The sequence below is a fragment of the Molossus molossus genome, unplaced genomic scaffold, assembly GCF_014108415.1.
Source record: "Molossus molossus isolate mMolMol1 unplaced genomic scaffold, mMolMol1.p scaffold_m16_p_14, whole genome shotgun sequence".
Taxonomy (NCBI): domain Eukaryota; kingdom Metazoa; phylum Chordata; class Mammalia; order Chiroptera; family Molossidae; genus Molossus; species Molossus molossus.
The window spans coordinates 55,241,693-55,258,083 of record NW_023425349.1 but is presented as its reverse complement, the minus strand read 5'-3'; the positions used below and the strand labels follow the sequence as shown (position 1 = coordinate 55,258,083).

The following is a 16,391-nucleotide window of genomic DNA, read 5'->3' as shown; positions in this document are numbered from 1 at the left end:
TTTGTTATTTGTGCAGAATATAGCTTTGAAGTTGTGTAAAGCTTTGAAGCTAAACAATGAAACTTTCAGATTTTTTTCTAAGAAATGATTTTTTTTTATTTTGGGCAAGACATATTTAATGGGAAGAGACTAGAGGTAAAGAAACAAGTTAAGTGGTTTTAACATAGTCATAATTTCTAGTGCAAATGTCCCAAACTGAAGAGTCAAAACAAGATTGGCTATTATATAGAGGTATCTCAAGTGTTCTAGATTTTTACTTCACAGATTCTCAACCTTATTATTATTATTTTTTTTTGAGGTATAGTTCATGAAAGATATTAAGAAAGGCTCTGAAAAAAATAATAAAATAAAGCATCAAACAGTCCCTAATATGTTTGGAAATAGAATTTGTGTGAGTTGCAATAAACTGATATTGTCATGGGTTATGGTTATTTCTTCACCTGTTATGGCAACACTTACAGTTTTTACTTTATTAGGTCTCTGCACTCGTGTATAGCAGCACTACACAGTGAAGGTGATGGTGAGATCAAGAAAAAAAAGTTTGATTCAAAAATAACACATAGTCAAACTTAAATATGAAAAAACTTGGTGAATTGCACCTAAGACAGCTGAAGCCTACTTCTTCCTCTGATATAATTACAAAGAATCCTACCCAGTAAGTTTTCATGAAAATGGAAGCCTTCAAGAGACATTCTTTATTTAAAAAGCCCGGGTTAGGTAAGCAAGACCTAGGATTTCACAAAAGAGTCTCCTAATTAAAAGATTTCAGAGCTGTGAAGGTTAACAAGCCATGAAAACCCTGCAATCTTAGTATAGTAGTAAATGCTTTTAGAATTAGATATAGTATGGATATATTTAAGAAGTGGTATAAAGTTCTCAGTAATATCAATACATTGTGCCAACTTCAGTATTTGCTTTCTCGTGAAATAATGTTAGAGAACCAAAGAAGTACTGAGATTCCTTTAATTTGTTTTTTTGTTGTTGTTTTTATTTTAATTACAGAAGTTTTGGATTATAGACAGTTGCTCTTAGAATGGTGTCTTGCTAACCAGTTACAGTGTTAGTGTTATCAAATTCACGGACTGCTCATTGGCCTTCTGTTGTCTCTGAAGGATTCTATCAATTGGCAACATCAGGAGGTCTAAAGTGAAGACCATTGTGCAGAAACACTTGGCTAGGAGAGGAAGTTTCTCTCCTCGAGTCTGAATGCAAGGCATACGAGTATTTGTTGAAAACAGTGAAAAAATAAATATATCATTTGTTTTGTGGCTTATATATAAGATGATTCCAAAACTCAAATGATTCCATTGAATATATAAAAATTCACATAAGAGATTGCTGTTCTCGCCCTGGCCGGTTTGGCTCAGCGGTTAGAGCGTCGGCCTGCGGTCTGGAGAGACCCGGGTTCGGTTCCCGCTAAGGGCACGTACTTCGGTTGCAGTTTGTCCCCGGCCCTGGTTGGTCGTGCGGGTGGCAGCCACTCGATGTGTCCCTTCACGTCGATGTTTCTCTCTCTCTCTCTCCCTTCCTCTCTCTCCCTCCCACTCTATCTGTACAAAATATGGAAAAATATCCTCAGGTGAGGATAAAAAAAAAAAAAAAAAAGGAGATTGCTGTTCTCCTGTTAAAATACAACTGACATGTGAAAGGGTTAAAATATTTCATAATAGGTACTAGTATTTAATATTTTAGAATATTCAAATTGTTTAACTGCCTCAAGGTTATTGTATTCATCTGTATGTGCACATCTTCCTGTAGAAATTTACATGTTTCACATATTCTTATAGTAAGGAAATTTGAGTATATGCAGTGATTATTTTGTCAAAAGTGAAGTTTTAGAGCTCAATTTGTACATTTTTCTGATAAGTTTGGAATCATAGTTGTAGGGGTAATGATGATTATTCTTTTGTACAGCTTTATAATTGTTAGAGCTCCTTTATATATAATATCTAACTTGAAGATTTGAAGGGAAAATTCTTCTTGTCTACAAATCAGCCTTCTAGCAACACCACCATATGGAACATATCCATGAGCCTGGAAATAAATGGAAATAGCTTCTGATTGTAAGACAGGTGTCATGAAACCTGTAGTTCAGCTTAATTGAAAAGATGAAGCCATTCTCAAGCCATTTACCTAAAATATAGGAGCATATTAGAGCTCACTTGGTTCACAGGAAATCATGAGATATAACAGGTAGCAAGAGGAAATATAAGGAGACAAGGTCTTCTGTTTGCTTTGGGTTATTCAGCACAGCAGTCTATGCACACTCAGTAGAGGAACACACAGATCTAGGCGTTCCTGTGGGCCCTTTGAGTATCACTCAAGTGACTGGAATCTAGTCTAACACAGTTTAATAACTGTTTGATTAATTGATGGAATTGAGAAGAGGTAAAGAACCCTGGGTAAGGAAGCAGGAGAATATGCAATTTATTTTTCTAATATCCTCTGTTGAAAATATTTTATATTAAAATTACTTATGCACTTACATGTGGTAATCTTTAGTTTTCAAGGAAATTCACTCATAAACTAATTTCTTTACCATAATTTAGACAATAAATAAATGAGGTTAATATAGAGCAAAATGGAGATCAGTAATTTTCAAATGTACAAACTAAGTAAAAACATTTGCTACAGTTTATTTTTAATATTTAAAAGAAGCACATAGAGTGTGTTGACACATACATTTTAGCTATTCTTCCAAATCCCAGTGGCAAAAGTGATGGAATATAGCCAAGTGCTTTTGACGATGTGCTTGGCTGCGTTTGATCCCAGTAGCCATTCTCAAAATATTTAAACTGCATTTATCATTCCTTCAGCAAATACTTCACAACCAACAGTGGCATACTGAATATGCCCATCTCACAGGATCATGGAATATTAGAGCTGGAGGGAAAAGATCACCTAGTCCAACTCATCCTCTTGATGAGAAAACTGAAGTCTACAAAGGGTAGATAACTTATCCAAGATCATAGAGCAGCCAGGTCTAGAACCCAGTCCTCTTGTCTTTACTCTTAGGAGATTTTTACCCTTAAAAATGTAAGCTAACCCAAACATAAATGTACACATGTAATAAAATAGTCACATATGTAATAAAGGAAAAAAGTCACACTTTAGTACATCCTACATAAGTGAGGAAATGTGCCACTTCCTGCCTCTTTAAATGGTTTCTACAGAAATTGGCTTCTGTGAAAAAAGAAACCTTTGTGGCACTGAGACAGGGAAACAGGCTAGTGAGAAAGACGGTACCACAAGGCTCCTTCTACTTTGGCTATAGACAGATGTGAAAGCGTGCCTGTTCCTCGGCAGTGAGGGAGGACTAGAACCTTTGTTCTGGGGAGACCTTCCTTGGTATAGGTTTCATAGACAAGTGAGAAGAACACTGCATTGGAAATTGGGAAGGACAGGCTGCTCTGGCACTTCTGCAGAGTGTTGACTGAACTTCACTGAACCTTGATTTCTTCGTCTGCTAAATGCAAATTAATAGACTACCTCACAGATGGCTTTGAAGTTCAAGTGGAAAAAAGTATATAAAGTTTTTTTTATAACTAGAAACATGGAAATGTTAGATGAGTAATAATTGTTATTGTCATTATTAAACTGGTGCACTAGAGAAAAATATTTCTTTAAGAATCAGGTTGTTTTGGATAAGAATGAAGCCTGGCAATCGGGCTCGTTTCACCTCCATTTCTTTATATCTCTAGGCCAGTGGTTTTCACCTTTGATTGATGTTAGTAGTTTACTATTCCTTTCTTAGACCAAGAGTCCCCTGGAGTCACTTCAGAGCTAAGCACCTAGTGCTGGGAAACTGGTCTGAGGCAGCTGAGGATGAGTGCCTGTGCATTTGGCTTTTGGAGATAAATAAGGAATCTTGCTCATAGGTAGTTAGTGTTCACTCTGCCACTGTAGCAGTTCCTGATGTAGATATTTTCTACTGACCCTGGCCAGGTGGCTCAGTTGGTCAAACGTCATGCTGTACACCAAAATGTTGCAGGTTCTATTCCCGGTCAGGACACATACCTAGGTTGAGTGTTTGATTACTGGTTGGGGCAGGTGAGAATTTTTAAAAAAATATATTTTCCATTGAAGATAGGGGAGTCACAATTCAGTAATTATTAACTATAGTAATTAGTGTGAAGTTTGATAATATTAAGAGTCACCACTCACTCCTTCTGATGAGTATTTATTGAACATTTAAAGTGTTCCTCACTATGCGTGGTTTCATTTGGAAATTATATTATTTACTGATAAGGAAACTGAGGCCCATTTAATTTTTCTACATGCAAGAATCTCACTGATTTTTGTTTCTAGATGGAGCCTCGGATACCCTTTTTTGTTTTTTGTTACTATCTTGGCATCAGGTGGAGTCAGGTTGTTTTTCTCCAAATAAAGGAGAGTGGAGGCATCCCTCTAGAATTCGTTTAACAGAGAGGCTGAGCTGTAGATGCAAGTGTCATGCATGTTTGTAACAAGACTTTATCAGTTCTATATAGTTAGCCCTAAGTTACCTGTGCTAGGAAGAGTCAGTGAAGAAATTCTTGAGATAAGGAAAGCCCTTCTGCCTCTTTCAACAGTGCATCCTCAGCACCTAGGAGAGCGCCAGGCACATTGTCAGTGCCTTCTAAATATGTGTTAAATGGATGAGTGATCTACAGTTTTTATTTCAGCCAGTAGCTTCAACCTGCTCCTGTCCCTACTCTTCCATTTTTTTTTTTTACTAAAGCTTCTGCAGTTAATACAATTACCCCATTTGAATTTAATGTTTCCTCTTTTCTTTGCCCAATTATAGATGTAGAACTAATGAAGAGACAAATACTCTTAAGAGCCACCAATAAGGATTGAAGAGATGGAATAGCTATCATTAACCAGCAGGGTGGATGTTAGAAGTCATTAAGATATAGACATAATCAATGTGACATCAAGAAGTCGGTTATTATTCTGAAAAAAAAAAAAATGTCGTGCTCTTAACATTCACTATTTTCACTGATCTGTTAAAGTTTATATCATTTGGTTTATTTCAGGCTTCAAGTCATAGAAAGACTTTCTGGGACAATTTTTTCAAAAAGAATCTCAAGATTCCAATAGAAATTTTTAGCCTCTTGCCCTGATTATGAGCTCAACATTTAGATTTGTTCCTGGAAATTAAATGATTACATAATATCTAGTTATACACATAATAATGACTCTTATGCCCTGGCCAGTTTGGCTCAGCGGTTAGAGCGTCGGCCTGCGGTCCAGAGAGACCCGGATTCGGTTCCCGCTAAGGGCATGTACCTCGGTTGCAGTTTGTCTCCGGCCCTGGTTGGGTCCTGTGGGTGGCAGCCACTCGATGTGTTCCTTTCACGTCGATGTCTCTCTCTCTCTCCCTCCTGCTCTATCTGAACAAAATATGGAAGAATATCCTTGGGTGAGGATAAAAACAAATAATGACTCTGTTTTCCTGTACAATTCAGATTTTGTATTTGCATTTTTCACTTACTTCAAAGGGGCTTTTCCAAATGTTCCATTTTAGTCTGTTGAAAGTCCTTCCACCTGGTACTCTCCATTGAATAGAATGGTAAATATACCATTTTTTGTCTTCCTTTGAACTCCTTCAGTGTCTGTACATGTGAGATTATTGACAGAATTAGATATTATTTTACAGTAGAATTACAGCTGTCCAAGTTCTAAATAACAGCTATGACTAACCCCATGGGGGAAGATTCCTAATAATTTTTCCCAGTTTTCTGTGTTAGTGACAGGTTTCATGCATACACTCAGCTATTAAAGCATTAGAGTTTCTTTGATTTCTTAATCATTAACAACTTTAGCTCTGATTGCCCATGGAGTTGCAAGCTGTTAAAATTATCATTTGCCTCTTAATAATTTTGAAACCAGGAACTGTTTCTTCATTAGATGCAACATAGGTCTTTCTCAGAGCACACAGGAGAGCTAAGAATCTGCTATAAGAAAGCCTGGTCTAAAAATAATACATTTGTAAAATAAATGGGGAATGGGAGCGAGTTCAATTTTTTAAAGGATTCAACAAAAAAATTTTCAGTAGAAAGTACTTCTGGTTTTAACAATTTAGTATTTAAATAGTGATTATTTTATGAAGAAGGTAGAAAGTCAGGAAATCTGAAAATGGTGTTTCAGTTCTAAGATGTTAATTGAAATTCAACCAGAGTTAAGAGAATGTTGGATTATCATGTAAATCAAAAGGATATAAAAACCCATGCTGGAAAAATCCTATTTATACACAGCCTTTTCAAATCTGTACCCCTAAGCACTGTGCTTATAGTAAATGCTCAATTTTTGTTTCATTAATTTGATATATGTTAAGATCAGTTAATACTATGATAAAGTGAAATGTTACTCTAAGCATTTATTCATTCACCCATCTATCATACATTCAGAGATATTTACTTACATTCCAAATGTAGTTTTTTTTTAAAAATTGAAAATTGATTACATTTATAAAAATGACTTGTGTTGTACTGGCCAGTGTGGTTCAGTGGTTGGAGCATCGACCAGTGCACCAAAGGGTCATGGGTTTGATTCCCAGTCAAGTGCACATGCAGAAGGGCAACCAATCGATGTGTCTCTCTCACATCAATGCTTCTGTCTCTCTCCAAAAAAAAAAAAAATCAATTTAAAAAATATCCTTGGGTAAGGATTAACAAAAATAACACACAGATAAAATATGGCTTGTCTCTAATGTTAGGGATTAACTTCAACAGTGGGCTGAAGGAATTTATATCAGGCCAAGATGATCCTATGGAGTAGTGTTGTGCAGGCTCCTTAAGAGATATCTCAGAACTTGTTAAAATAATCAATTTCTAAATCTCGTTCTCAAAGATTTTGTTGGGTAGACCTAGGGTGAGCCTTGCATTTGAAATTTATGGAACTCTACCCAGATAATGACATACCTAATATAATATCTATAGCTGTTTCTTCCAAGCAGAATCAGTTACCACAAATATTTATTTAGCCTATTTTTAATGTTCCAATTCCTGACTTCCTGTTATACTCCAACCTTCTCTGGGAAGACCCAACCCTCTGAGGTACTGGTAGGAATAGATGTTTTTCTTAGAGCATCTGGAAAATGAACATCTAGCTTTCCCCAGTTCAATATTTGTGATTTCTGGGGATTCCTTCTGAATACCAGTGCAATCAATGCCAGGCAATACATTGTACTACCTCATGATTTAGTAGGTCAAACAAAGCAGGAAAAGCGAAACTTAGCACTACTTGGAAGCTCTCTCATATTTAGCTCTCAATGATACTGCTCTTGTCCATGAGCCATATTCATGTGCTTCCTGATGTAATTCCTTATGCCGTAGACCCCTCCCAAACTTGTTCCCACACCTTTCTCTGAGGAGGAACAACTTAAGATTCTGATTGATAAAGGTCCTATTGACAGGACAACCAAGAATGGATACAAGTAGTGCATCTTTGCCTAATTCATTTAATTCACTCTTTACTTTGCTACCCTTAATTATACGGTTAGAATAAAAACACTCATTTCTCAGTTCTATTTTCTTTTTTTTTCTTTACCTCTCCTATATAAGATTTGTGTTTTAAGTACTAACCTGCACCCTTTCTCCAGAGTTTACCAACTGATTTTTTTTCACTACAAGCTAATATTGATACATTTTCCATCTGCTGTGTAATGTAGTGTACCTATAATCAGTACTTCTCACTCAATATCATTATCACTAAGCATAATCATACATTAATTATAATGTATTATGATTTTGAGTGCTTGTTACAAATATAATCTCTTTCTTTTAGGAACATTCACTGTCAACATTTTTCTAAGGAAGGAGATAATTTTGTTTGTAGACTGCAGCTTGCTAAGCACTGTGTGCAAGAAGGTTGTGACATGGCATCCATCCTCTTTGAAAGCTTACAGTCTGAGAGAAAGATGTCATTTCCTTTTATGGCGAAATTCCACTTGTCCTTGATATCTGTGCCCATTAAACATCTGTAGTATACTAGATATTGTGAAGGACAAAGGAAATTTGATAAAGTGTACCTTGGCAAAGTCTCATAATTGCTGTTTTCTCTTCTTCAGCACAAATAATTCAAATTCCTTTAACCACTTTTGTTTATTAACTCCATGAATGCCATATTTCATTAACTTAATTGAAGAAACATGGTCAAACAATTTTAGCCTATTTTATTGGTGGTATAAAATTTCATAGCTGGGAAAGGGAGGCTAAAATCAAGTGAAACCCGGAATGGATCAATAAGGACAAGAAACTTTGCTAAATGTGTTTACTAAAGATAAAATCATTCAAATTTTCTAGAGCAGAATGGTTAGTAACTCCCCCACACAAGTACTCAAAGTACTTGCCTCACAAAGTTTTTTTGCCTCACTAAGATGATTTTTAAGGAGAAAAATGAGAAAATACTCAATTTTTCATAAGCAGCATTTCTAGAACATCACAATACCAACCCTTCTGCCATCTCTTGGTATGACCCAATTGAAAAGTACTTTCAGCCCTGGCCAGTTTGGCTCAGCGGTTAGAGCGTCGGCCTGCGGTCCGGAGAGACCCGGGTTCGGTTCCCGCTAAGGGCACGTACTTCGGTTGCAGTTTGTCCCCGGCCCTGGTTGGTCGTGCGGGTGGCAGCCACTTGATGTGTCCCTTTCACATCGATGTTTCTCTCTCTCTCTCCCTTCCTCTCTCTCCCTCCCACTCTATCTGTACAAAAAATGGAAAAATATCCTCTGGTGAGGATAAAAAAAAAAAGAAAAGTACTTTCATGTGGTTTCTCCATTAAATGAAATAATACATTTGAGTTTCTTATATCATCAGAAAATAGCAGCCACCATTTCGGTGATGTGGGGTCCTCATTAAAGTGATAACAAGAATAAAGTGTGTTGGACCCTTTTTTCACTCTGTTCACCTTCTGATTTTTTTTTTTTTTTGTCGTACTAGAAATAAATGTAAATGTCATTATAAGTGATAGCAATTTTTTGGAAGTTTCATTTATCTGTTATAATTAATAACATTCAAGATCGAATCATTCCTTAAGTCAACCAGAGCATTAGTTTATACGATGTTTCACCAGGTCCATTCATTCTATATCTGCTATCAGGGTGCAGGCATCTTTGAGTATGTCCTGTTCATGTATTAGGGATATTGTTATTCACAGTAATTCATATTAATGATCCAGTGCCTTATGGTATTAATGTAAGAGTCAAGTGTCTGGATGGTGAGAATATTAGATGGTTTTATTTATAAATATAATTAGAAGTGTGGGGGGGATGGAAGGACAGACATCCTAAAGTGAATGACATAAGCTTACTGTAGATTTCAATTTTTTTCTAAATTTATAAAATGAAGGAAAATAAGTTAAATCTTAAGAAAAAGAAAAAAACCTTAGAAAAAGAAAAAATTATAGTTGCTGCTTATTTCTCATTTTATATTTGTTTATCCTAGGAGGGTTGCCCAAGTTTTTGTTTTATTTGGGTTTGTTTTCTGGATGTTGTATTTCTCTTCCAAGCAGGCTTCTTCCTGCGCATGCTGCTGGAACACATTTTTTCTTTCTTAGCAGTATGGGAAATTTATGAGTGTGTATGACTAGGACCTAAAGATAAATACATAACTGTAGCCCTGGCTGGTTTGGCTCCACGGTTAGAGTGTCGAGCTCGTGGACCAAAGAGTCACGAGTTCAATTTCTGTCAGGGGCACGTACCTCGGCTGTGGTTTGTCCCAGGCCGTGGTCGGGTGGGAGGCAGCCCGTCTCTCTCTCCCTCTCTCTCTTGCTCTCTTTCTCGTTCTGTCTGAAGATAAGTGGAAAAATATCCTCAGATGAGGATTTTAAAAAAATACATAACTGTAGTGACTTTGATTTTTTTTTAATTTGGTAAACTAGGTTTGTAGATGGATTCTTGCTACAGGCTGATGCTTAGGGTGTTTGTTTGCAGATGTGGAGAGGAGTGAAGGGAGATGAATGTGTTGAGATGCATGGGAGGTTTTAGGAGATATGAAAATGATATGGTAGAGTTTGTAGGCTGATTCATATTTTAGAGATATTAAGTGAAAGCCATTCATCAGCATTTCTCAGGCCCTAGCTCCTAGATCTTAGTTCAGATTAAAATCCCAATATATTTCAAGTATTTCTCCGTTGATCCATTGGCCATTAAAAGTTATGTTCAAACCATTAAAACTATAACCCTGAAGGTCTTTGCTGCTGGTGTCCAAGGAAATACCGCTTAACGCTTTCATTCTTAGGTAGATTTCTGAATATTCAAAAATGGGTCCTCTTCGTATCCCCTCCCCCTGTTTTCTTTTCACAATTGAGACATTTCTTCATTTTAGCTTTATGAAACTGTCAAGGGAAAAAAATCCTACAACTATCATGAGACATTAAATAAGATAGAATAAAATTGAATGCCTTGGGAGTTTTGTATAGTACAAAAAAGCAAGGAATAATTTGGTTTGTTTTTTCCCATCTAATATTTTTAGGTACAAGCCTATGCAGAAAGTGGATGGGGTTGCAGATGGTTTCACAGGAAGTGGTCAACAGACAGGCACATCTGTTGAGCAAACTGTAATTGCCCAAAGTCAACATCATCAACAGTTTTTAGGTATGTTAAGGTGTAATGCATATTAGTTGCTTTTAGGATTTTGAAAACGAGAACAATAGTAGTGTTTTGTCCAAGTGCAATTTCTATTATAGATGTTAATTACATAGAAAGACATTTTTTGTGCTGAAACTATGCACATCATGATATTTCTAGTTCGTTTATATTTCCTCATGTTCGCTATAGCTTATTTCTGAAACTCTTGACCTAGGTAGGACTTTTCAATGTATATAAATTAAGGCTATTTGCTGTGCAATTGTTTTTCAGAATTTGTATTAATTGGGCTTTTATGATCAAAATTGTGTTATGTTTACTTTCAGTAGTAACTTAAGTACTAAAAAGAATTATTTTCTATGTATAAAGTTACATATGCATACAGCCTCAGATTAGAAAAAGTTATACACTTTTTTAAAGTAATTTATTCTTTTAAGTTGATCACAGTACTTCCTTTAAAAAAAACTTTTTGTAGATGGTATGCATGTTTCTTTTTATTTAAAGAGTTAGGAAGTGGAACTTGGTCATTTTGCATATTCCTGTCATAGCCAAGGGTGCAAAAGTGGCACTTTAATTGCACCAACAGCTCTTTTAGAGATGGACATGCGTAGTTTCCTTACAATAGGCCAAACAGAAGTGGAAGCTGTCAGAGAGTGTGTGTGTGTGTGTGTGTCTGTGTGTGTATATGTGTCTATGTGCACGTCCTGAGCAAGCAAGTCTGAGAAGTAGAAATATTATGGCATCATTTCCCAAACTAAAGTCCTCAGGTATACTCTTGTGGACCTTTGAGCTCTCAAGAATATTTTTTTTTATTTCAATTATAATAATTTTTTTAAAAAGCACATTCTGGATAGAAGACTAGAAGGAATACTGTTCTGCAATTTTAGTTTCCACATTTGTATTTGAATTTATGAGGAGGCCGGTGCCAAAGTGTATTGCATTAATTGTCCAGAGCTAATGAGAAAAGAACAGAGAGAGACTTACTGTGTAAATTACACCTTCATCCCAAGGGAAGGCCAAACGCTGTCCTAGAGCTCTGTGAGGAGGGAAGTTTCACAGCTCATCTGAATGTAGAAGAGTAGTGGGAGATACTGCACTTGGAAGTAAAGGTTGGTATAGGCCTGTCAGCAGTCAGTACCGTATTCCTGTGGAGAGAGTGATTTACGTACAGGACAACAGCATCATCCATCCTATCAAGTTAATGTCATTAAGTTTAATGTTATTTTTGTAGCTTTTGTGTTTATTTTGTAGCTTTGTGGTTTATAATTATATAAGAAGTTTGAGCATAATGAGTTTAAAGCTAGCTTTATTTTTTACATACTTAAATAACATAATAGTAAAAAATAACCAAAACTGATACTGGCCAACTAGAGATCTACTTTTTAAAATAGGGGCCCTATATTAGAGACACTGTGATATGTTATTTCTAGTATAGTCATATTGAAAATTTAGTTTCTCCAAAGTTTTTATGTTCCCTCTACTTTTTTGTGCTGATGATATTGCTAAGTTTTGCTTGCAAATACTAATATCAACAATCTTTGCTGTTTGGACCTCTGGTCTTGACACCATCCACAAAGCTTTTTTTTTTTTCTATTGTGTTGTCATGGTAACAGATGCATCTCGAGCACTTCCAGAGTTTGGAGAAGTTGAAATCTCTTCTCTGCCAGATGGTACTACCTTTGAGGATATCAAGTCACTACAGAGTCTTTATAGAGAGCACTGTGAGGTAAGTCTTTTCAAACAGAGTACAACCACATACTAAGTTTTGCTAGATAATTTACTAAAACAAAATAATAACTTATGCCTAGCATACATATGAAGTTAGTTCACATTTCTTTGAGCACTAATAAGTTAATTTTTCTTCTTGTCTCAGAGTGGAGAAGTGATGAGGAATACAGTAAGGGAGAATAAATTTTATTGTACATTTTCTTGGCCCATCATAATATGAATGCTTTTTTTAAAAAAATGTTTTTTATTGATTTTATTAGAGAGAAAGTGAGAGAGTGATAGACACATCAGTGTGAGAGAGATACATCGATTGGTTGCCTCCTGCATGCCCCCTACTTGGGATTGAGCCCACAACCTGGGCATGTGCCCTGACCAGGAATTGAACCAGGACCTCTTAGTCCGTGGGTGACGCTTAATCCATTGAGCTACACCAGCCAGGCCTCATATGAATCCTTTGATGTAGCAATTCCCATTCTAGGTTTTTAAGCCTAGAAAATTGTTTACATATGGAAGAAGACATATACAAGGGAACTTGCTGCATTTTTGTTTGCAATGAAAAATATTGGTTATAACTTCAAAATATAGTAGGGAACTGAATAAGCAAAACATAGTGCACTCTATAAAGTAGAAATATTATACAGCCATTAAAAAGAACAGGCAACTCTAAATGTGCTGATATGGAATAAATGTAGGATTTATTTTCAAAGGGAAAAAGCAAGATGCAAAACAGTGTGTATAGCATACTATCATTTGAATGAAAAACACATGTATATATACTTCTCTCCTGAAGAACAAACATGAAAATGTTATTGGTGGTTGCCTTTATAAAAGAAACTGGGTGACTAGGAGACAAGAAGAAGAGCTCTAATTTTTCAATACACTTTATTTTACCCTTTGAATTTTATACCATAAGTATGTATTTCTATCAAAAATATTTCCTGGAAATGTTTAATAAAGTACTTTAGGTATTCCTTCTAGTTATCATTGAGGCTCCAGTTTTGTTTGTTTTTGTGGTAATTAAGGTTTCTCTTGGTATTTTCCATCCTTACTCCTACTTCTTTTTTGAGTATCCCACATCAGAATTGGCTGCATGGTCTCTAGGAGGTGAACTTTCTCCAAGCCAGCATGTTAATATACTTGTAGCTCACCTGGTACCAGGGGAATGATGGATTACAATAAGAATTTTCATACGTGCCTTTCCTTTTGAAAGAAGAGTCTGTGTAGAATTTAAGTAGATTTATTCCAGGGCTATTTGTGATTTACTTAGAAGTAAAAGATAATCCTTTGGATTCCACAGGCAGTCCTCCGGACTGCTGACAATGCAGTATAAAGTGAGAAGTCTCAGTCCACAGCATTCACGTATTTTTCCCACTGCAGAAATAAGAACTGCTTGAATAAATCCGAGTGCTTGTCAAGGATGCTAGATTATTAACAACCAAGGGCAGGCTCTCTCTTTATTAACAAATCTGTGCCACAGTGTTCTTCAACATATCTGCTAGGCTGTCCCCAACATTTCTTGGAATGATAAAAGACACTTAATATTTGTTTCTCTTTGACTACTGTTCTTTTCCCAATATTAGAGAATTTCTGGATGATACTTATGTATCTAGAAAAAGTTTCTTTCTTTTTACATGAATATCATATATGCAGGTATTCAATAAAGATTTATAGAAAGATTCTCTCCACAAATTCTTATTTCTCTGTGTTCTTTGAACCTTGCTTTAAGCAAACCAGTCTACACAAATACAATCTGGATTTCTTTAAGTTTCTCATACATATGCAAAATATAACTTGCAGCATGATTATATACATTACTAAAGAATGTACAGTAAGATTATTCTCCATGTAATACTCCCCCAATATGATGGAAATATTCTTTGGATTCCGAAATTTCATTAAAATTCCAATTTTCAGGATTACTCTATACGAAGAGAGATAGACATGAATGATAATTAACCTGTGTGGAAAATGGCAGTCCATAGAATGAGCCCTATTTATTTCAAAGTTACCAGAATTCAGGCCATCTCTCATAGGGTATAGGAGCAAATAGGAAAAAGAAGAATCCTTTTTTTTTTCTGTGACACTTCCAAACTTTTGAAGTACAGATACGTGAGTCATTTGCTCTAAGCCAATAGAATATGGATTATTTTAAAATATATTTGTGTATTAATATGAACATATTTGAAAGTGGGTGAATAGACAAAAGATAAATGTTCTATTCATTTGTAAAACTGCCTCAAGAGGCTGCTGCATAGTGTCCTTTTACTATTTTTATTTATTTATTTTTTTCTTTTTATCCTCATCCGAGGCCATTTTTCCATTTTTGTTTAGATAGAGTGGGAGGGAGAGAGAGGAAGACAGAGAGAGAGAGAAACATCAACGTGAAAGGGACACATCGAGTGGCTGCCTCCTACACAACCCAACCAGGGCCGGGGACAAACTGCAACCGAGGTACGTGCCCTTAGCGGGAACCGAACCCGGGTCTCTCTGGACCACAGGCCGACGCTCTAACCACTGAGCAAAACCAGCCAGGGCTAGAGTGTCCTTTTAGAAAGAATGAGAAGTTATTTAATTTGAAAAGTTACTAGATTTTAGATGCACTGAATTTCTTGCTTTATTTTATATCAGGTTTCCCACGGTTTGTTTTTTAAAGAAAGATTAATATACCTATTTTGCCTGTTATTTGAAATTCTCCAATTTGTTTAGCAAAGATATTTTGTATCACTGGTTTTAGGTAAGGAGCAAGTATAATTTTCTACACAGGATGCTGCAACACTAATTTTTTTCTTTTAACATACACATAATGTTCTTTTTTTTCTTCTTCTTTTATTGATTATTAGAGAGAGGAAGGGACAGGGAGAGAGAGATAGAAACATCCATGAGAGAGAACATCTGTTGGCTGCCTCCTGCATGCCCCCCACTGGGGATTGGGCCTACAACCTGGGCATGTGTCCTGACCGGGAATCGAACCAGTGACCTCTTGGTGCATGGGTTGACGCTCAACTACTGAGCCACACCAGCTGGACCACATAATGTTCTTATAGCAAGCAATCTCATAGGCAGAAATATGTAAGGTATCATGTAAGAGAGTAATAGTTGCTCCATTTATAGATGTCTCTTGGAATGTGCCTAAGCTACAGTTGAGAAAGCAGCTATAGTAACTTGCCTCTTGAGAAGGTTTTAGTTTTTGCCTGGAGGAGGGACATCTGTGTGCCCTTTACTTTCATGGCTTGCACTTGCATTTTTATTGTTGCTGATATAAAAGTGTGAAGAGTATGTTAATTAATTTGCCCCCTTCCCTCTATTTTTATTACAACTACTTGCAGTTTTTTCTACTAGTTCCCGAAATATGTCCCAAACAGATTTGGCTCAATATTTGAATTGTTCTCAGAGTTTCTGTGTAGATCATGCCTAAGGCCAGTCTACACAGGTAGCACAGACTCTAGAATGATGACAATTATGATGTTACGTTGTCCTCTTTTTACCTAAAATCCTCAGATTGACTCTCTCAGTGGTCCCCTGTTGTCGCTCTGCCTCTGTGAATTCCGTAGATCTTGCCTGGGATGTTTCACCTGTCCTCGTTCTCCATGCTGAGGGCCTCAAACACATTGTACTAACAACTTCTATCTTTTATGCTCAAAATAATTACAGAATCACATGTTCTTTGCACAAACAAGTTATTCTTTGGTTTTATGACTGCTATTATCTGAAGGTGAATTTATTAACTAATTGCAAGGGCAGTCTGAAACTAAATATGATGAAGACTCACAATAAAGTTTTTTTTAAAGTTGATGAACGTGGCAAATTTTAGCATCCTCCAAAGTCCTTGACGTAGCTGGATAATGGTTCTAGGAGAAACAATTAAGGAGCAGGAGAAAGTGAAGCCCTGGACCCAAGATTGGAAGAGGGGGTGTTCTTAAAGCTGATTTCTACAGGGCATGTGCAGAGACAGGGTTAAATGGGAGGCCCCGCAAGACCAAAGGGAGGTGCCTGCTGTGCTCTCACTCTGCCCAGACAGGTGCTGTCATCGGAGGCCTCCTGTCTCTGTAGTTTATGACTCCGCCTCTGCTTATCTGGGAACACTCTGGAACCCATG

The 16,391-nt window shown here is 36.4% G+C and overlaps 1 protein-coding gene across 2 annotated transcripts in view; it reads left to right on the top strand.

Annotated features, from left to right (window-relative positions):
• The window catches only part of RFX3 (regulatory factor X3), a 290,497-nt gene that overhangs the window by 218,981 nt on the left and 55,125 nt on the right, over window positions 1–16,391 (top strand). For both annotated transcript variants that reach the window (XM_036261527.1, XM_036261528.1), the window contains 2 exons: window positions 10,455–10,576; window positions 12,181–12,293. In XM_036261527.1, the coding sequence (XP_036117420.1) occupies window positions 10,455–10,576; window positions 12,181–12,293 (235 nt within the window). The remainder of the gene's footprint in view (window positions 1–10,454; window positions 10,577–12,180; window positions 12,294–16,391) is intronic.